Genomic DNA, 22,385 nt, shown 5'->3' with positions numbered 1-22,385 from the left:
GAGCAAACAGGAAGTGAAGCCTCTCGCATCTTTCTCCATTTCTTCCATTCCTTATCTCCCCTCCTTTCACTGTATGAATTATGGAAATAGGCAAGGAAAATAAGTACAATGTACAATTTGATAAAAACAAAATAAATAAATAAATAAATAAAAGCTTGCTTGAGAAATATAATCTGCCTCTGAGCACTGGGAATGCGTTCTTGGCAGTTGGAGAAAGATTTTAATGACAACATCAAATTGTCATTTAAATCAAATCGCGTCGCGTCTCCAGGGGCTGCAGCGTGCACGGTTGGAAAGCGAAGACAAACACTTCGACTCGTTGGCTCGGTGTATCAACGTCCATTACGCAGATCACGCTGTGGATGAATATTAATTCCGCAATTGTTGCTTGTAAAATAATTACTATGTAAGCACATGGCCTCACTGCCCTATCAGCCGTACAGTATGAAGTGTTTTAGCTCATACGATGGTAATTTGTGTGATTTTGGCTCCTTTTCCTGATCTTTTATGATCATACAAATAAAAACTTTGTACATTGTACAGTACCATTATTAGACAGAATTTTTGAAATATTCACCAGAAATAGATTTTAAAGTGACTCATCACATTATCAGTCACATTATCAGCCATTAGTCTTGAATCAGTTGTGAAGACTTACAGTGACTTACTTTAAAGTCTTACAGTGTGTCTCGCTAGCACTCTAGGTCATGAATCAGTGGATCATGTACATGAGTTCAGGCACTGGTAAGGACCCTGGCTCACTACACATTGGGACATTGATAACTCAATTTACGGTGACATGACTATGTACTTGCTTTGCAAAACATCACCAGAAATAAAAAAGATGTAAAAATATTTCAGTTTTATATGTCATATTAATTTGTTAGCTTAATCACACGCGTTTCTGTCATGGTACTTCAAGAAGGATCGTAGGCTAGCTAGTGGATTTTTTAAAATTCATTAAACACTTAAAAGTCGTTAGACTCAAACAAACCGTATATAGAACGTCGAATAAAGTTAAGTGATCATTTGAGAGCTACAGCAACGATAACAAGATACTTACATTTGTAGACGAAGTGGCTGAGAGTTTGTCACTCTTTTTTTTTTTTTTTTGTTCTGAGCCGAGAGGCTTCAGAAAATATGACATCATTTCCAGTAAGGGAACGTAGTGAGCATCGATGCTCCCTGGTTTTTGCGGTGCATTGTGGGATTTTTTAGGGAGTGAACGCTCCAGTGCACTGTAAGGATTTTGCAATTGAGACCGCCCTTACAATGGCCGACTCCCTGATCAGTGCCCTGACTGCTGAACTAGGGAGCTGATTGAGACGCACCGTTAGTCAGTTCTCAGACAGGAAATATGGGTTGAAATATATATTGTCTATGTTGTAGCATTTGAGACCAGTGTGTGTTCAGTGACTCAATAAAATAATTTTAGCCTTTCGGTTCAAATATTTAAAATGTGATGATGCTCCACTTCACTACTGAAACATGATTAAGCTAATCGCTCTGCTGTTTGTAGCGACGCTGCTAAAAATCAGACTATTGAGTTTTTCCTGTTATTAGATTACTTAAGTGCATTTATTGCAGGTTTTTTTGCACTTTCTGTATCAGCAGCTCTGACAGCAATGTGGAGCTTGTGCGTTATCGTTTCTATGGTAACAGCTCATTCACAGGGACTTGTACAGCTGACACACTCTAAGACTAATAAGAAACACATTTTCACAAATGGGTTTATTGGTGATATGGTGAAGTTTTCTGTAAGGAGATGTTTATTTAACATTTATGGAAGGAGTCTCCAGTGTCAGTGCTTTGTAACAGTCAGAGGTAAAGCTGGAACTTTAACTGTAAATAAGTTTAACCATCGGTGGACTTTGAAGCTTCTCTGTAGCATGACAATTGTTATGCATATTGTTTTGAGAACTTACAGCTGCTTAATAAATAATTCCTTAATAAATAAATTGCTGTTGTATAAGAGGATTAAAAAAAACACTCCAGGATGTGCTGTTATAGGAAAGTAATCAACTTCACGATGGAAACAGTAGCTCTGCTTCATCACACCACACTGACCCAAATGTTTAATTCCTAACTTAAACTTAAAATAATGCATGTTTTCTTAAATGTCACTGTATTGTTTCAACTGTATTATCCAGGTATTAGCCAGTAAAGGGTTAAGTAGCACAACTAATCAATAACAATCTTTTAAAGTATGTCCATTGGCTATTTTTCCAAAGTCAATATTTATTGACAGATTATTAAGAGCTTTTTATTATATTGTAGTCAACACAATATAGAAAGTGCCTGTAAATATTGATATATCCATTAATGTATAGAAACTGTCAATAAATAACTCTGTATATGTCTAAGTTCATCTCAGGGGAGCAAACACACTATAAACGAGTAGAAAGAGAGAGAGAGAGAGAGAGAGAATGGTAGAGCAACAAACTTGATGGGTTCCTTATAGATTTCTATCCTTAATTTTATATATAGTTCCTGATGAATAAGGAATGAGGCTTGTCTAATTTCCTGTCCTGTTAGTGACGTGACCATGTTCAAAGCTGACAGAAAGAATCTGCAATCACGAGATTGTCACGAGATTAGACGGGATCGAAATGTGTGTGCGTTAAAAGAGAAAGAGGATGAGAATTGACATAAAAAGGGTGAAACAGGAGTGTGTTGGAGGAGAGAGTGCTAAAGAGCGATCTGAACAAACATTAATAAAAATTAGGCTGGTGAACAAAAAAAGCAAATTTACACAACTGGGAAGGAATTTGTTTCTTGTAGCAGTTATTTTTGTCTTTCTGGAAACACATGGAAGAACTGCTAATTTATTAACTAGAGTTCACCCCAACTTTTGCCTCACTATTCACACATGTGGGAATTTAATGTTCTTTTTTTTTAAATCTGTGTATTTATGCAGTCAGCTACAGAATTTGCCCTATCATCAGCAGATCGTGAGTTTGAGTCCTGATGATACTACGGCAATCCGTGGCCGGGAGTACAAGGGAGCAAAATTGGCTGTGCTGTCTGGCCGGGAGGGGCACACTCTCTCTCCCCTGTCAATCACAGTGCCACTAGCCATCTATCTGTGAGCTCCTGTATGTGGAAAAGGGCAGATAGCTCTTTCCTCCTTGTTCCGCTGCCCTGCGACGCAGCATGATGCAGCAGTTGGCTGGCTTCATTTGTCTTTGAAGAAGCATGTGGTTCCTGGTTGCTGGGTGAGAGGCATGAGATTCCACTCCAGGTGGGACTTCAGTCCATCTCAGGGCACCGTGCACAAAAACACACACACACACACACACACACATACACACGCATATTCTGCATGCATATTTTTGGACAATGGGAAGAAAACCCGGAGGAAACCCACGCAAACACAAGGAGAACTTTTAATCGAAGTAAATTTATTCTAAGAAAATAAAAAAAAGCCTTTATCCACAAAATTTTCCTTTATCCTCAAAGTTTCGTTACAAATTATATTATCAGCTACAGCTTGAGTGAAAAATTTACAGAAATAGTTACATGAATTTCAGATTTTCTTTTTTTTAACGACAGTAATCGACTCCAAGTTTGTGTAAAAACTGACGTCTCATGTTAGTTCAAATCCATTGGAGTGTCTGTCTGTACACTCGAGTAAAGCCTGATCTTTTGTACAAAAGCGTTAATATGGTCACTATCACAAATTTGCTTACATTTAAAAAGTGACCTAAAAATAGTGCAGAATCCTGAATAATGAATATGCAAGAAATTGAATGTTTCCTTTCTTTGTCTTTCTGTTCATTTCCATTAAAAATCCCAGATTTTCAGTGTAATCTCAGCCTTTTGGACTCCACTATATATATTTTTAACAAAACTATCAAAAGCCCGTCACACCAGGATCATCCATAACCGGCTGATTTTTTTTATTGCTGTGCCCCGGAGAAGAAAATAGCGAGGGATAAGTCAGGAATTCAGTGAGGCATTACGCAGTACAGCGCTACTTTGGGAGTTTAATAGAGGGTGAAGGAGAAAGAGTGAACATGGGATAGATAAAGTGTTCATCTCCTGTAAAAATGGCTGTGAAAACACTGCAGCGGAGTGTGTGAGAGCTGTGCTACTGGTTTTCAGTACAGGTCTCTGTAACACACACCCTACGTGAGCCGTTAGCGGTGTTTGGTTATCAGTTTGAACTGACGAAAGAAACTGTTTTTCGCTTCTCTGTGCAGGTGCTGCTGTCAGGTCTGATTGGAGTCGTGTCATGGAAAAGACCCCTGTCTCTGGTGGTGAGTAAGAAAAAATAAGAGGATTAAAACTCTACCATGTGTATACATGAGTGTGTATGTGTGTGTGTATGTGTGTTTGGGTGGCATATCAGGACACCTGGTTTCAGTTTTCTCACGATTTCTATGATTTTGCACAATTATGTAAATCTCATTTGACTGGATAATTATGTCAAAGTCCAGAAAATCAGGCTCAAAAAGCAACCACATGAATGAAGTATTTTTCCTTGCCACATGTTGGGAATTTTTTTTCCAGATTTGTTCAGCTGAATAAAGCTCTCAAGTGCTCTATCAGAGCCAAGGCTGCGAACAACAGTGATTGCCTGTCACGCAGTGCGCCACGGAAAAAAGAAGTGGGCTAAAAAAAAAAAAAATCCAGCCACGCTGCACTCGGGTGGATGGGATGCAAAGCACATGCGCTGACTTTGCTTTGCTCTGCTCGGGCGCTTGGCATTCGGCTCGAGTGTAATTGGGGAGAGAATTCTGCGTGACAGCTGAATTTTTCATCTCAGAGGCGTGGGATGTTATTAGCACGACTCCTGCGAGCTTTTACTGATAGTAACATGGGCGGGATGCAAGAAATGTTACGATCATGTGGACAACGATAATAATAATCCACAGGACGGTTCATCAAATATCACATTTCCAACAGTTTCTTGTCACACCCTCCTAGAGTGACAATGACACCAGATGGCTCTAAGCCTGTTTTCTGCACATCAGCAGCTCACAATCCCGGAATTATTGCAAGAGTAAAGCGCAGTCATGCCACAGTGTTTGGCTAAAAAACAATTATTTACATGCATACTGAGATCTTCAGCCTCCTGTGCAAATTTTTTAGATGTGCAATTATAAAAAAATAAAATATGTAAATGAATTTTAAAAAATAACACATAAAAATATAAACATTCGGTATAATATTAAAATAATAACCTGTATGGGAAGGCCAGAAATAAAAAAAATGCCAAAAAGATAATGCTTCTAAGTGAAAAAAGAATGGAAACTACATTTTTTAAAAATAAAATACTCAGATAAATGGTTGTATCTCGCACATTTGTGCTCTGTCCGAACATTTTTGAGTAACAAATTGTTTATATGTGATTTTATGCGCAAGCTAGCGTATTTTCTTGTTGATGATAAGGATATTGATGATGCGATAATCATAGTAAGTATGTAGAAAAACACACCAATCGCAAATAATCTGGGGCTCTTACACAAAATTCCCACCTTGAGTCTTAATTCATATTACAGAAGGTAACAGTAGCTTAATTTAGGACTAATATCTTGTTCTTCAGAATCTTATCTCAAGTTCTGATATCCTAAATTAGTAGAAATCAGTTCAGAAATCCACGACGTTAAATGTAACTATAAACAGATATAAAAAAAATATGATGCATTGTTTTTTTTTTTAAGTTTTTACAAGAGTTTAGTAGTATAAGAGGAATAAAACAGAGTAACTGTTTTAATTATTTCGTTAATTATTTTCCTATTACAACGCGCCCCCACGTGTTTTATTCATTGCATAGTGCAGTATTTGGGGCGCAGCAATTTTATAGTGTTGTCCAAATTCTCACTATATTATTACCCATAGTGCACCACAGTGCATAGCAATTTCCTTTAGGTTGAAATTCACTACAGTGTACAGTACACAGTGTAAACAATATAGAAATACTCTTTAATGATCACTAAGGTCAGAACTTCTTAGTGGTGCGTTTGGTACAGAAAATCATTATTGATATTTCTGTATTTTTGTGTTTTTCGGTTGCTTGGTAAGTTGTACTGTAAGGCTGAGTCACGACAGCGTGTTTCCGGAGCGCTGAATTCATTCCGGTGTCTCCGCTACTGATTTGCCATTGATATATTGTAAATATTGAACTAGAGTGAGCTGTTTTACATACAGTTTCTGTTTTATTTTTCTGCGACAGTGGAGACCTGGGAGAACCGCTCAGGCCTGACGAGTGGAACCCAGAGCACGTGTTCTCCCTGCACCAGTGACTGTCAGGAAGACAGAGTCTTTAGGTTCCCAGGGGCGAGCTGATCGATCATTGAATACCAAAAAAGCCTCGCCCGGGCCCACAGGGCTAACAAGCTTCGACTCGTTCACTCCCTCGGGATGAGTATCAATGATGTATAGGTCGATGAGGCTGTGTTGAGAAAGTGCACCAGTGTTGCGTTGTAGCGTGCTGTCACGGCTAAAGGAGATTAAAGGCACTACAGAAAGCAGGGTGGGGGATTCATCGGCTCTCTGTCGGGGTCTGCTGGAGAGGAACAGAGCGAGGGGAAGGGGGAAGGAGAGTAGCACAGGGAGGGGAGGAGTATTAATGTGGAGGAGAAATGGAAAAGACAGGACGACACGGATTGCGTTTCCAGCACAGTTCAATCATACACACTTCCCCGTCACCGTCAGAGACACAAACAGAGATATTTTACCTGTTTCTGGTTACGGGGCTCAATGTCCAACCACAAGGGTATTCTACATGTAACACTGCCTCACATGAGAACTTCTCCTCCATGTCCGTGGGATTATTATCTAAATTAGAAGTGAAAGAGTAAGAAAAAACATGCATGAGGTGTCTATAACATACTATTACAGTCAGGGGAACAGAAATCGGACAGGAAAATGAAAAATATTTGTGGTGGAGTGAATTGAACTTTCAGGAGAAGTAGAGTTTTCAGTGTTTCAGGGTTTCTGCTAACAAGTTTAACATTTTGAAGAGGGCAAAATTTAAACATTAGATGTAAATATTAAGTTAGTTTATGTAAATTACACTTTTAGAGAGTAATGAGCGTACATTTCTGGGTAGTGAAAGTGGAAGCTTCATTATGGCAAGCATTAGTGAGTAAACCAGGTTTTAAAAAATTGCAATTGACTAAAAAAAAAAAAAGCAAAATAGATTTTTTATATCTATTTTGTTTTCGACTGCATTAGACTAACTACTTCGTCATAGCGTCTCTGAGAATAGTGATCACTGATGGTCATCACTGATGCAGATTCATGAAATGTTCAAAATCCCTCAGCGATTGTTTGTTAATACCTTTATAGATTTTTTTATAACTTATTTAATAATTCTTAAAGTTTTAGGATTTTAGGAAAGTTTTAGGATTTCATTTCACTTTCACTTCATCTTTAGATGCATGAAACAAATGATCTTTAAATTCCAACTGATTTCAAGCATTGGAAATGGGAATAGGTAATACTGTATGTGCTCTGAACAAAAGTTACAAGTTACAGTGGAAGTAAAATGTTAGTGAACATTGTAAATTGTAATAAAACAACATAAAAAAACCTCCACATGGTCAAAAACATTTTGATTGGCAGTAGGGTTGTGCTATATCGATTTTTTCCCTGAGTTTTCATTTTAAAATATCACGATAAATGATTTAATCGTCCAGGACTGTTCGCTGAAAAATGACAGGAAAACGAGCACTATATCAGGTGAGAAGAGTACAGACGTGTTTAACAATATTATCAGCTGTACAGTTGAGTGATAACTCGTACAAGCATACTCCGATGTTCTTGAGGAGTTCCTACCCAAAATGTGTAAAGGTTAGCCTATCTGCTAATGTAATATAATCAGAGATAACCGTCACTGGCTGTCGTGGCAACATAATATCGTGTAGAGACGATAATATCATTATACTGCTCAAGCCTAATTGGCAGTGTATGTGTTATTTGCTATTAAAGGTGCATTAGCTAAGATTAGTCTATTTTTTTTCAGGATTAGCTCTCTAATGGTTAAGTTCTTGAGCCCATCTCCCCATTCCCACCCGTGTTCACCACTTCGCCCCTAGGATTTACAGTGGCCTGTAGAATACAGTGTCTATAAAATGACTAACAGGAGGACTGTCCAAGCACGAGCAAGCATTCTGGACCGGAAAGTCAGTTTTCCAAATGGGTTTCCTCCGCCGCATAATGCTTTTGCCCTAAGGCGTGGCTTAAATCCTTATTTTTTAATCATGTTCTACATATTTTGCAGGTTGTTTATGCAAGTAAGAAAAAAAATTGATTATTGCACCTTTAAAGAAATTTGTTAATAACCATTAGAGGATTTAATGAAAAAAATAAATCAATGAAAAATATTCACACGTTGCATTAACTCTGTATATTTTCTCTGTTATTTTATTTTGCATATTTTGTTTTGCATATCTTGAGGCTATAAATTTAACACAAGCAGACAAACATATATTCTTTATCATTACTGACCCATATTCATGACTCACCATTTGTTATAGTTTATTATTCATAAATTCCTGGTGTTAAATGTGTGCTAATAATTATTCATAAAATGATGACTTAATGTATTTATATAGCTTAGTACGACTGCGTCCTGGAGTTTTAATGTTTAATGCCTAGAAATAAAGGAAGTAAAAAACTTGCTGTAAAATAGACTCAGGTTGTAAAAGTTAAGAGAACGATACACACAAGAGTATAGATTAATGTTAGCAACAAAACTATTTAAGATCTTTGAGTTATAATGTGCAGTTACACCGACATACCATCATACAGCGTTCTGCCATGTGTGTGTGTGTGTGTGTGTGTGTGTTATAATTAACACTAGACAGATGGAAGAACACTGTTGCTTGACCTTATTGATCTGTGTGTGAATATAGAGATTGCATGTATATTAGTGGTTTTCTGCATAATGAATGAGGGAAACAGGACGTGTGAGAAGAGCGAGGCGTCTCTGAAACCATCTGCTGACAAACGCATCTTCCTCCTCATGAAATATTAAAGCTATAAGCCGAATGTTTAATGACACTGCTGAATTTTCTGGAATGGAAGTTTAAACTACATTCATATATCCGCCTCAGGAGTATTAGCAGAAGTCTGGATTGGTTTGGTTTGTTTTGGTGTTTTTTACACAGGTGAAACAAACTTCTAGATGATGTCAGATATACACACACTTTGACCATTTCAGTGTGAGTACACACTAAAAACATTTCTGTTCACCTGTGCTTTTTGTAATCCCTCGGCTATTGCACTGTACCATTAGCACTTTCCATTTTTCCACACTGCTTCAGATCGATGACTGGTTTTCTATCGTGACCGCTTGCTTAAGCTTTCTTGTGATTTGTTTAAGAGCACTCCAATTAATTCTGATTAAATGAGCTTAGAGTAATGCTTAGGCTGAGTTTGTGTCTGGACTGGCAAAATAATAAACTCTTTATGGCTTTTCTAAATCTGCGATTAAAAAAATAAAGAGGAGATGTTTCACATTTATGGAAGGAGTCTCCAGTGTCAGTGCTTTGTAACAGTCAGAGGTAAAGCTGTAACTTTTCCGTTTGGAAAGTTTTCTGACATCTTCAGGACAGAGGAGTTTACGAGAGAAAAAAGAGAGGCAGGTGAGGGAGCGACTGTTTACTGCTACAGTGTAAGTGAGAACAGTTAAAACATTTCCAAATCATTCTGCAACATTAAACGTAACTATAAACAGATCTTAAACTTAAACTATAAACTTGCCGAGGTATAAGAGGAATAAAACATTTCAAATAAAACATGCTTTTATCAGAAAATTATCAACTTTTAGATGGTTACAGTCACTCTGCTTCATCACACCACTCCATTGTTGATTATTTTCCTACAGCAGCACACCCCCAAGCTTTTTTATTTATTACTTAACGATTTAAGCTTAACCGTTTCATAGTGGCCAATAATCCGATTTCCATATAAGCAACATCTCTAAAACTGAGACAATCCTTCCCTGTACAAGTTAGTTGATATTTTGGATATTGTGATATCTTTTTATGCATATTTAAAAAATACATTTCATTATAAACTGACTAGAAGCAGCTGATTTGTAAAATGTTAACATTTTTACAGATTTATTTTTTTCTCTTTTTCAGTGTTATATATATATATATATATATATATATATATATATATATATATATACATTGTAATATATATTATACCAATGGCTTAGTATTTCTCAGTATATATATTTTATTAAAACAAAAAAAGAAATGCATATATATATATATATATATATATGTAAGCTACAGGCAGTTTCAGCAAATTGGCAGCACCTTGGCTTTCTGAAGTCTAGTACTACAATTTGAGTGAATTATAGCAATGCGTGATCTGCACCATCTGCTGTTTTTTTTTTTCCAGAGTAAATTACTTTCAGTATTTTACTGCATCCCTCAGGTAGTTTGCTGAAGTTCTTCAGTAAAAAGCTTCTCAAAGTGTATCTCCAGCAATAACCAGCGACACTTTTTAGCTGCCTGTGCAGCGTGACTTGGCAGAGACTCGATTTCGTTCTGCCAATCTACTTAGGCCTACCGCCAGCTACGCCGCTTTAGATTGGAGAGGACGTAAAATAAAGTAGCTCTAAAGTGCCTCTTGAGCAGCAGTGCAGTGTCTGTCTGGTTGAGCTGTAGAGCTGTCATACTCCACAATATTGTGTCCATTTTATTGAAATAATGACATTGCAGTGGGAATTTCCTCTCAACATTTGTATTCATTTTTCACATTAAAAAGATAAACGCACACTTGCTCATGAATCTCATTCCACACAGTTCATTGGTGTATGATGCTCAAAGGCCCTGATTTACTAAAGGTATAAAACCTTGTGAAAACATGTGCAAACACTCACAAAAATATGCAAGGTGGGTTATTAATGGATTTTTACAGATTTTTTTTTATTTTTATAGAGAATAGTGCATTTCCATTTGTTGAAGAGAAAATTGTACCATGTCTGGCACTCCTATTAATGGATGCGATTTTCTGCCCCATGAATTTATCGATAATATTAGGAAACATACAGATTTTTATGGAGCAGGAACAATGAGGCGAATAGAGAGCAGAAATCTAGACGCATGTCAGGAGCCTATATGTTACAGTGGCCTTTTCACTGCTTTCCTCATCGCTCAGTTTTATGCTATTGCATTGATTAACCTTTTCTGCTGACACACTAAAGGATTTTGTTTGGCTCTGTGTATGTGTGTGTGTGTGTGTGTGTGTGTGTGTGTGTGTGTGTGAGAGAGAGAGAGACAGAGAGAGAGACAGAGAGAGAGAGAGATTTTGTTTTGCCTTTGGCTTGTGTTTTATAAAAAGTCTAAGTATACTTATAATCTCAGTACAGTCTCAGTACAGTAATCTCAGGATAGTTTCAGTACAATGTCAATATAATCTCAGTACAGTCTCAGAATAGTCTCAGTACAGTCTCATAAAATTCTCAGTACAGTCTCATTACAGTCTCAGTCTAGTAGAGGTCCACTAACATTAAATCCAGTATCACTTCTTGGCGCTACTGCTATGACACATGCTGTGTATTTTTCCTTTATAAATCTCTGTCAAATCATTTAAATATCCCTCTGTGCTCAAGTGTACATTTCTGCCCAATCTCCACAGCAACCCTGCAGCCATCAACACACATAGAGACGATCAACTGAAGGTGAAAAGTGCTTGAAGCTTTTCCATAATCTCCCAGAGACTTTACTTCCCTGAGCAGGAAACACTGCAGGAAGCAGAGGGGAACTGTGTACACTTAAAAGATCCCCAGACACCCAGTCATTATCGATCAGATCTTGGAGGCTCGCTTCATGTCCACCTCGCTTCACTGACTGGGAATTAGACTGAATTATATAAACCAGAATGCTGCCCTCATCTGTATGATGTGCTCCACTTTACAGTAAGGAAGATGGCCTTTCAAATACCACAGTGCTCTCAAATCTGAAGGTGTTGGTCAGAAGGTGTTGATTAATTTTCCATAGCTGCAGCTCTCACAGTAGTGCCAGCTGTACGGCATAGCACTCAAAGAATCGTTCCTATAGTAACAACTAATTCAGAAGAACTTGGACAGTGGATGCTCAACATAATTGACATAAACTCGACATAGTTTTGCAGACGTTCCACAACATTAAATGTAACTATAAATATATAATGTATCACGTCATTCTTTAATAATTGAAACATTACAAGTATTGGGGAAAAAATTTTTTTGGGACATGCTGTTATTGGAAAATAACAAAAAATTGGAAAAAATTGGCGGTCTCATTATTCCGGTCATATTTTATTTCTTACTTTCATTCCTTTTTTTATTTTAAAAGAATGTGTTTAACTGTGTGGCCCATTGATTGACGTACTTGTGTCATTAATAATTATTGTACATCATTATTCAAGTTGTAGGTGCTGCATGCAAATTATGAAGGAATAAATACAGCAGGTTACAAATGATCTTCCTGGCTACTTCCTGATGGAAATCAAAGGTGAGCTGTATAAATAATCAACTGTTATTATTCATCTTTGACAACTACGTATTTGGAACTAAGCAGAAAAGACACAGAGGCACGGGACCTGCAATAACACTCTATGATAGAGCATCGGGCTGTGCTGGTATGAATTTATGATGCAATTTTTATTGTAATATGAAAGAAGTATCATCGTTATTATTGAGCGAGACAGCAGAATATCTTTCATTTCATTATTACATGGTCATCTCCTTTCTCCATCCCATTATTCCTCAAGCTTTTCTCCATGATTTTGCTTTCAGTAACCTGCATAATAAGCTGCAGTGGTGAGCTTTCAACACTTTATCATTTTAAATCAAATAGATCACAGCGTGGACATTACAGAACCTTAACATAAAGCTGTTATAATATAAACATTAGCTTACAAAAGCTGCACACAAAGAGATAGTTAATTTAAACAGTTCAGTATGATTATTAGAAAATTCATACAAAGTCATGTTGTATGAACGGTTTAGGGTTCGTTTTAATGTTTTTTGCTACAGCTTCATTCGTACAAAATTGAACGAAATCCAAACGGCATCACCATCATTTGTTCACATTTCTAGAAATTTCTCATGACATTGGAGCCGAGTTCCCAAAGATCACCATTAAATGGTAGAGTGAACATCTCATTAAACTGTCTCTCTCCTTCTCTCCTCTGAACTAAACTTTACAATGCTTTTAGGAAAAACTGGGCCAGGTTTGTTTTTTTATCTATAAATTTCTCCCCTCTGCCATTGCAGCACTCTGACAGATTTATTTTCTTCTTTAATGGACACCTCATAGGCGTAACTGACACACGGGGACACTGGGGATGCTGTGGACACTGGGGATGCTGTGGACACTGGGGTTGCTGTGGACACTGGGAAGGCTGGGGACGCTAGGGACACTGGGAAGGCTGGGGAAAGAGGGGATGCTGGGGACACTGGGGGTGCTGTGGACACTGGAGTTGCTGTGGACACTGGGGTTGCTGTGAACACTGGGGATGCTGGGGACACTGGGAAGGCTGGGGACGCTAGGGACAGTGGGAAGGCTGGGGAAAGAGGGGATGCTGGGGACACTGGAGTTGCTGGGGACACTGGAGTTGCTGTGGACACTGGGGATGCTGTGGACACTGGGGATGCTGGGGACGCTAGGGACACTGGGGATCCTGTGGACACTGGAGTTGCTGTGGACACTGGGGATGCTGTGGACACTGGAGTTGCTGGGGACACTGGAGTTGCTGTGGACGCTAGGGACAGTGGGGAGGTTGTGGACACTCGGTACACTGGGAAGGTTGGGGATCCTCACCACTTTTTTGGGAGGTGGGAGGAAACCAGAGAACCCGGAGTAAACCCACACACGCTGACACGAGGAGAACAGTGCATGAAATAAGAATTGCAAATCACAAACATTCCCAGACCTCAGAAATCCTAGAGCTCCATGAGGACTCCTCTCTGTGGACATCACTTGCTGGATATTTTATTGAAATGCGCACTTCAGTGTGTTTGTAGTGGTGTAACAGGCCTGCTGTGGCCACTGCGTGTGTGTTGAGTGTCACAGATCCGCTGCATTATTTAACGAGTATCCTGCAGTGAAACAGACTGACATGCGGCGTCTTTCCTCCGTCCTACAGAAGTCTGAAACGCTGATCCTGAGCTCTGACTGAATTCATCTGCGTGTACCGCTCTCAGCAGCTCACCCGTGTGTCTCTTATATTCAGCTAATTGCTATAAAAGGAGGTAATTAGTGTTTTTGCTCACAGTGCAGATCTCAGCACCGGGGTGTGCTACTGCTGTTTTTTAACCACCACGGCCTCAAGACGGCTCGCTCAGGATGGAGGGATGAAGGATGATGGATGAAAAACAGGTCAGAGTGATGTACTGATAGAAACACAGGCTAGATATGTTCTCATGAGGACATATGCACCAGTGTTTTTTTTTTTTTTAAACATTGAGGGTTTTATAGAATCTGTGTCTGCTTATTTAGTGTGTGTGTGTGAGTGAGTGTTTTTATGTTATGTTAGATGATGCAGACCTTGTTATTCAATAGGTATTACTGTCTGACTCATTGCTCTCTCTCTCTCTCTCTCTCTCTCACACACACACACACACACACACACACACACACACGCATCTTTACATTTTGCAGTAACACATCAGTTGGTGTTTGTGTTCTGCTCTTGTCTGAGAGGTGTTGTTCTGAGGAACAGTCACACAGACAGGTGGAAGTTATTTTCCAACTCACAAGCTGTTGTTTACATCCGAGCTGCGAGACTGAACACACCCTGATCGGCTTTTCCACTGCTAGCACCTAGCGTAGGAGAGAGAACCGCAAAACACATTGTGTGTGTGTGTGTGTGTGTGTGTACTTGTAGACTTTGGAAGAAATATAACAGTTATGTTTAAGTACTGAGGATGGATCGATAATAAAAACAGCTCTTTGGATTTCGCATTGCGTTAAAGCCGTGCAACACTGCTCAGAGATTTTATTCATCACCTGTTTCTCTCTCCTTCTCTCTCTCTCTCTCTGTCTGTTTCTCTTAGTTTCTCTCTGTTTCTCTCGCTTTCTCTGTCTCTGCCTCTTTTTCCCATGTCTCTATTATTCTCTTTCTCTCTGTATTTCTCTTTCTATGTCTTTCTCCTTCTCGGTCTCTCTGCCCCCCATCTCTCTCTCTATATATCTCTCTTTATGTCTCTCTCTCTCTCTCTCTTTCCCTTTCTCTGGTTCGCTCTGCCTCCTTGTATGTCTCTCTCTCTTTATTTCTCTCCATCTTTCTTTTTCCGTGTCTCTGTCAGTTTCTTTTTCAATACATCTTTTTTCTCGCTCTCACTTTCTCTCTCTGTCTTTCTCTCGTTTATTGTCTGTCTCTCCCTGCCACTTGCTATGTCTCTCACTTTCTTTCTCTCTGTATCTCTTTCTGTCTGTCTCTCTCATTCGCTCTCTCTCTCTCTCTCTCTCTCTCTCTCTCTCTCTCTGATTCTGACTCAAGCTAATTGCCTTCTCTGACATTTTAAGTTATATTGTGTCTTCGTTTGTATCTTTAAGTTATCTTATGTGCAAGTCATGTGTGTGTGTGTGTGTCTCTATCTATCTATCTATCTATCTATCCCCTTTATATCCTTATATCCAAGCAACCAGTGGCGAGGCAGAGTGGGCGGGGCCAGTGATGTTAACAGTTGAGCTTTAAGTTGTATAACGATGCCATTGTTATTTTTCCCCTCACCTTCTCCTCACAATTCTCCGTGTTTTTAGGTTCTGGATGTTTGTTCCTAGCCGGTCACACTTGCTGTTGAAGTGTTTGATGTAGCTGAAGAAAAAAGTGGTGGATTTGCATAAATTCTTGAAGTAGCTGTGTAGTTTGTGCCACTATATCACATCAGCTATGCGCTGCTACGGAAACCAACTCGCTCATTAACAAGGCGAAAGGTGTGAGGTGTCGCCACAACTAAAATCAGCTGCTCTGCTGTGTTCTTGTGTTTAAAATAAACCTTCGAATGTTTCATTTACTCTTATGTTTAGAGTTTGGGGAGATCAATTCATTAAAAATGTCACAGGCTGATACAAATAGAAATAACTACAGAAACAGGAAACAAACAAAACAGTCCAGCTGTGAGTTTTACACTAACTTGGCTCCCTGTCATCCATCTTTTGGATGGTGACCAGCATGTGTGTGCGTGTGAGTGCTTTAGTGTGTGTGTGTGTGTGTGTGTGTGTGGTGTGTACGATGTCTCCCTGCACTGCTGCGTGACTCATATGCAGAGGCAGGACAGGATAAATGGGTAGTGGATGGGAAAAAGGACCAAAGGGAAGAAAGAAAGGCATAAATAACTGCAAGCTACAGGTGTGCATGAGCGACCAGCGCTGTGAAGACCATCACATATGCACACGCACACACACACACACACACACACACACACACGCGCACGCTATCTATGCACATTAGAGATGGCTCTTCTCCCAAGCCAAAAGCTTAAGCACCTGTAAAATTAATTGGAGCACTTGGCAAACAGAATGAAAGGCTTAAGGTCTTCCGATCCTCCTCTTCATGCCATCTTTCTTGAAATATTTCTCCCCCTCTCCACCTGTCTCACCTTTTCATGCAGTCAGAAATAACTCTCGCAATCAGTTTCTCTGATGCTGCGCAAATGATGTATTACCATACGGCTGTACCGAGACCTGCTCCTGCTAGTGCCTGATTGCTGGGAAAAAACACACACACACACACACACACACACACACACACACACACACACACACACACACACACACACTGATGGTACAGGACATGTGTAATAGACGTGTACCGCAATGCCTGTATATCTGTATCTCTTTAGCACTATAAATATCCGTATCTGTATTCGGATGTAAACCTGAAAGTGGGTGTGGCCTAAACCTGAAGAGGTTTTTTTTATGTAATGGTGTAAATCTTTGCCAGGTGATAAATAGTTAGTGAGTGAGTTTAGTTTTTTTCTCCTGGTCACATGCACTGGAAATCAAAGCATGATTGGTTGATTGCAGTCGCTTTATAAATATGTTGCTGGTTATGGACCTGCATGACACGTTGCACTATTTTTTATCAGCTTATAGTTTCTATATGATGATGTGGAACGTCCACGCAACAAGTTAGTTCCTGTTCTCACTTACCTTATCCCTCACCAGCCTCTCTTTTCTCTATCTTCAAGTTAATAACACAAAAAAAACTCAGCTTGTCATTTTGACACTACGAAGCACAAAGTTCTCCTTAAGTGTAAGAGCTGTTACTATAGAAACCATAACATATTAGAACGAGCGCTTTAATATTGATAGAAACCAGTGATTTAGGTTACAGCTGGAACTACTGTCAGAGCAGCTGTTATAGAAAATTAATCAACACCTTTGAGAATTCAGCAGTGCTGTGCTGTAAAGAATTGAAATAATTCATATAGAATCGATATTGAAGAAATGTAAGATTACTGTGTGAAAATAAATCAAAATAAATCTGAAACCTGAAGATCTGAAATCTTAAATTTTAAATTTTTTTAATCAGAATTTTCTTCTAGATGATTTAAAGTGCTTATCTCGCTCTTAAATCCACCAGAAAATGACTTTTATAAAGAGTGAGAAACTACACCAGCTCTAGAAAAGATTTTTGCACTGGTAGAGAAGTGACGTTAATCACGACGTCTGTGCCATTGTTGGATTAATCGAAGCTCTGAATTATTTTTAACTCCACAGTGAATATGTGGAGGATTGTGGGTAAACTGTCTGCTAATGACGGAGAGATAAAGGACGGAGGATGACAGAATGAATGAGAGTGATGTACTGATGACACTACTGATGGAAACACAAGCTACATTTGTTCTCAAATACCTGTTTTTTTTTTTCTTTTTGCTAATGGAAGAGGTACGCTAGTGTTATTGAAACATTATGAGTGTACTGTGTGTATGTGTGTGTGTGTGTGTGTGTGTGTGTGTGTGGGTGGGTGCACTGAGGAGGTCCAATGACCGTTCCTTTATCTTTCACCTCCTGATTGCAGTAGCACTAATCTGGCCTAGATGGAGGTGATTAAACAGAGGATGCTGACCACTGAGGTGTGTGTGTGTGTGTGTGTGTGTGTGTGTATCCTCGTGGGCTGATTACAGCTGCCGAGTTAGTGTGGTGTTATCAGGAAACATTCTGCACAAGCACAGCAAGCAAAACAAAATCTCTAGAAGGCTAATGGAGCGTTGAGAACAGCAGGTGCATGCGACCTCTAGATCGTCCTCGCGATAAACGCTTCGTTCAAGGCTTCCGTCATCACTTCTGCATAACAGGGAAAAAAAATCAATTCAGTATAAACAATTAATTTTCAGAAAATCTATAAAAGTGTGATTGCGGCGAGAATGCTGAGACCAGGCTGCCAGGGCTTTGGTTTGCGTTAAAACTTCAAATATGAGCAAAAAATAAAATAATGTTACAAAAGAATGCAACATATTTAAAATGTGATATATTTTCTTTGGAGAATTTTGTTTTCTTATTCTATAAAATTGTTTTTTTAAGTATCTACTGTAGTCAAAAGGTATATTTATACTGTAAAATATTATACTGTAAATATTTGTAATGGAAAAAATTTAAAAATTTAAAAATATGTTTATCTTTACATTCAAGCATATTTCAGATATAAAGTACAATTTAAGATATATAACATTTTTATTTGCATAAGATATTTTAATATATAATTCCAACAAATTAATCATTATCAACAATGAATAATTATGTTGATCTTTATAGAAATTGAGTATGCATGTGTAAGATAGAAAAATTACACAATTAATGAACAATTTATTAAAGGAAAGTGTATGAAAAGTGTAAAAAGTTTTAGTGTATTATTTTTTCCAAACGGCAGGAACAGAATCAGTGGGCCACAATCCTGAACACCACAGAAACACAAATGAAAACAAAGAAAGAAAAAAAGTGATCAGAGCAGCTAGCAAACAGAACTTCGGATGACAAAAAACAGGGAAAGAAGTTTTTTTTTTTTTTTTAATTAGCCATATGAGGCTGAAATACTGAATAAACACCTTTTAGCGTCTAGTTTTACAGATGTTAGTTTTACAGATGCTAGTTTTACAGATGTTGTCAGGACATCACAGTCAGTGAACTCAGCTCCCCAGTACACACCGCAGCCTACAAACATGGCCACTGTGGACTACACATCCCAGGACACACACACCTTAGCATACTCACAGTCACAGACTTCTAACCGTGCACTCCTGTTACTAATCATTACAGGCACTGTATATTGGACTTTTACACTCACTGTCACTGCGAAGTAAACACTCAGTGTGTGTATTCATCTGGCTTTACCACGTCTTGAATTACTGCGTTTGAGACTCTGGTTTCTGACTTTTGCTAGACTTGTTGACCTTCGTGTTTTGCCTAAGCCCTGGTTATCCTGTTTTGTGTTTCACCTGACCCAGGCTGTGTTTTTGCCCCTGATCTTAACTTACATCTTGGATTTGTTTGCCTGGTGTTTCATTAAAGATCAGCCTCAACTGCATCTGTCTCAGCCTCCTACCTTATGACAGATGCTAGTTTTACAGATTATAAACACAGTATTTTATTGTAAAAATTAAAAAAAAAAAATCTACAGTGTACAGGTCTATAGGTTATGAATGATCCCAAATATTAATGGAATAGAAAACATTGATTTTTGGAAAAGCCTGTAGTATAATATCACTGTGTACACTATGCAGATGCTTGTCATGCCTTTCCGTATCCCTGATAGGCTGTGACCTTTCTTCAGACCTTCTTTCTTTATCAGTGAGATTGTGACGTCCCTGACAATGGCAGCATGAACTGAGAGTCTCAGAGTTTATCACAAGAAATGTCAGAAAAACAAGAAACACTGACACATTAACACTTTGGATCACAGTTTATATTTTGATATATTTAGCTGGCACTGTTCTATATAGTACTCAAACATTTAATGTGGTAAAAATCGAATGCTCTAACTATCAATATGTTCAGATTTTTTTTATTTAAATACGTGAACACTAGGAAGAACTAGGAACACGAGGAAGTCATACACATAGCACATTGGTCTTAAAGCTACAGTGTGTAAGATTTCTGGTTGAAAATAAAAACAAAAAGCATTATTGAGTCAGTGGAGATTGAGTTAGTTAGTTAGCTAGATAGCTAGCTTTTATCTAACCTGGGTATTGAGATTAAATCTCATTTTCAAGCGAGTCCTGGCCAAGAAGGCAGCATTAACAGCACTACAACACAGGACAAACAAACAAATAACACTTAAACAATTCCCTTATAAATAGCTTAAAATCTTATAACCAAATTCATTTCTGATGCTTCTTCCGGTTGTTCCATGATTCTTGGGTGCAATAACTCTAAGCCGTCTTACCCAAAATAATATCTAAATAAATACGACTGTAAGAACGTAAATCGTATGTCATGCTTTGTGTTTGCAACAACACTGAGAAGATACGAAGGAAGTTGATTATATAAGAGTTGCCTAATGTACAAAAATACTCCAGTGTCTCGGCCTTCATCGTTTGATAGAGATCACAATGCTTCTGGGATTTGTTAACCCTACATCCTTGGTGTTTTGTACATCCTATATTACTGCGCCTGAATGTAGTACAGCCAAAGATTCGCCTTCAGATTTCCAGTGTGACTGAACACAGAGGCGCAGGCATCTTAATAGAGAAATATTTTCACTTCTGCTCTTTATGAGCCAGATAGCTAACGCTAATCAGCCTCAAAGACACCCAGCTCTCTCTGGACTGCTCGTAATCTCATGCCTAATCTCGTAATGCATAATCTCACATAATGTCTTGTTAAAGAAATGAGGTTTTGCTCTTTTACTTGATACTTGATACAAAGTTTTTATACAACATACAAGATAGACACAGCGTGTGCACGTTATGAAGTATATTTTCTTGCAAAAGCATTCTCCTACCAGAGAGGGCGCTATTCCACAATATTACATCCTGTAGCTTTAAAAACACAGAGACTGCCGTACAACAGAGCCTAAAATCATGATTAAATGGCGTTTAATATAAACCAGGAAGAAGAATTTTCAATCCAAATTTCATTTTCTAAGACCTACATCTGTAGAGGTTTCTCTTTCACAGAATGTCATACAACCAGGGGTTTTATTAATTAATTTATTTTTGTCATTCTCTATTATCAGACATTATAGTGGTACTATTTGTGGTATTGTGACCCTTTGACCTTTTGACCCCTGTTCTATACTATTTTCTACCAGTTTATTAAAGATTATCCAGGCTGACTCAGTCTTGAAAATAAACTAGATTTCTGCTTTTCTGCTTCCCCAACACACACACACACACACACACACACGCACACACACACACTCAGGCTAAAGAAAGGTGGAGGGCGGGGAGATCAGTTTTAAATAAAGTGGAGCGTGTTGTTATTGATCCGGCTGGCACCCAGGTACGCAGCGACCAGATTGGGGTATTGATCACAGCAGCAAGGTCGTACTGGCACCTGCTCTGGGAACACAGCGAGCTGATTTACTCAGAAATTCATCAAATTCAGACAGAAGTGAGAGAAAAAGAAACAAATTGAACAGATGAAAATTTGATCTGTCATGCCTGCACCTGATTGGCTGATTTGAGAGATGTATGACTAAATTAAGGATTTTTTTAATATATATAATTGGTGAGAAATTATTTATTTATTTGAGAGTATATAAGCCTGAGTCACAGTAAACCAGAATTGCCAAACTGCATTGCTCTAGAAAACACAATTTCGACAATCACAATTTCAAAATAAATTTAATGCTTAGTTTTTTCTTGTTAGCTGCACCTTCATTGGTGTTGCTATTCACAGTGGAGAGATTGCAGATTTTTTTTTTCTCACTGCATTTTTCTGCCCTGTGTCAGAGGCGGCTGCAGGAAGTGCTTTATTTAAAAAAAAATGGCAGGCAAACAATTACAAACTGGGAAACAATGTCAAGGTCAATAACAGGCAGAAGCTCAGGCGAGTTATGAGGGCAGGATCGAAAATATATATATATATTTTATATAGTCCGACGCTGATTCCAGCATCAACATTACAGCTGGATTGAGTTGCAATGGAAATGGAAACTGAAAATGACAATTTATTTTTGTGAAAAGAAAAATATGCACTACATATGAAAATCTGTGAAACATTCCACATGACGTTTCTAAAAACCACCGATCACCGCAAGTCCTTGTCTGCTTGTGAAATTGTACCCGTGCACCAATTGTCTTTCCATGACTGCTTATTGTTCTTAAAGAACTTACTTACGCAGAGGCGTAGATTCGCATCTGCAGTCTTCTGTAAGTATTCATGGCATTATTTCTGACGGTTTACAGTGATTCACTTTAATAAAGGAGAGTGTCAGAGATGCACAGAAACACAATCTATTGTTTCTTAGATATTCTGAATATT

The 22,385-nt window shown here is 38.4% G+C and overlaps 1 protein-coding gene across 1 annotated transcript in view; it reads left to right on the top strand.

The window, feature by feature from the left end:
- Positions 1-22,385, top strand: part of fam189a1 (family with sequence similarity 189 member A1) — a 128,809-nt gene that overhangs the window by 54,447 nt on the left and 51,977 nt on the right. Inside the window, exon 2 of the mRNA XM_026937470.3 lies at positions 4,203-4,259. Coding sequence (XP_026793271.3) covers positions 4,203-4,259 — 57 coding nt within the window. The remainder of the gene's footprint in view (positions 1-4,202; positions 4,260-22,385) is intronic.

Source organism: Pangasianodon hypophthalmus, chromosome 25 (genome assembly GCF_027358585.1).
Source record: "Pangasianodon hypophthalmus isolate fPanHyp1 chromosome 25, fPanHyp1.pri, whole genome shotgun sequence".
Classification (NCBI taxonomy): domain Eukaryota; kingdom Metazoa; phylum Chordata; class Actinopteri; order Siluriformes; family Pangasiidae; genus Pangasianodon; species Pangasianodon hypophthalmus.
This window is presented reverse-complemented; position numbering and strand designations above follow the sequence as displayed.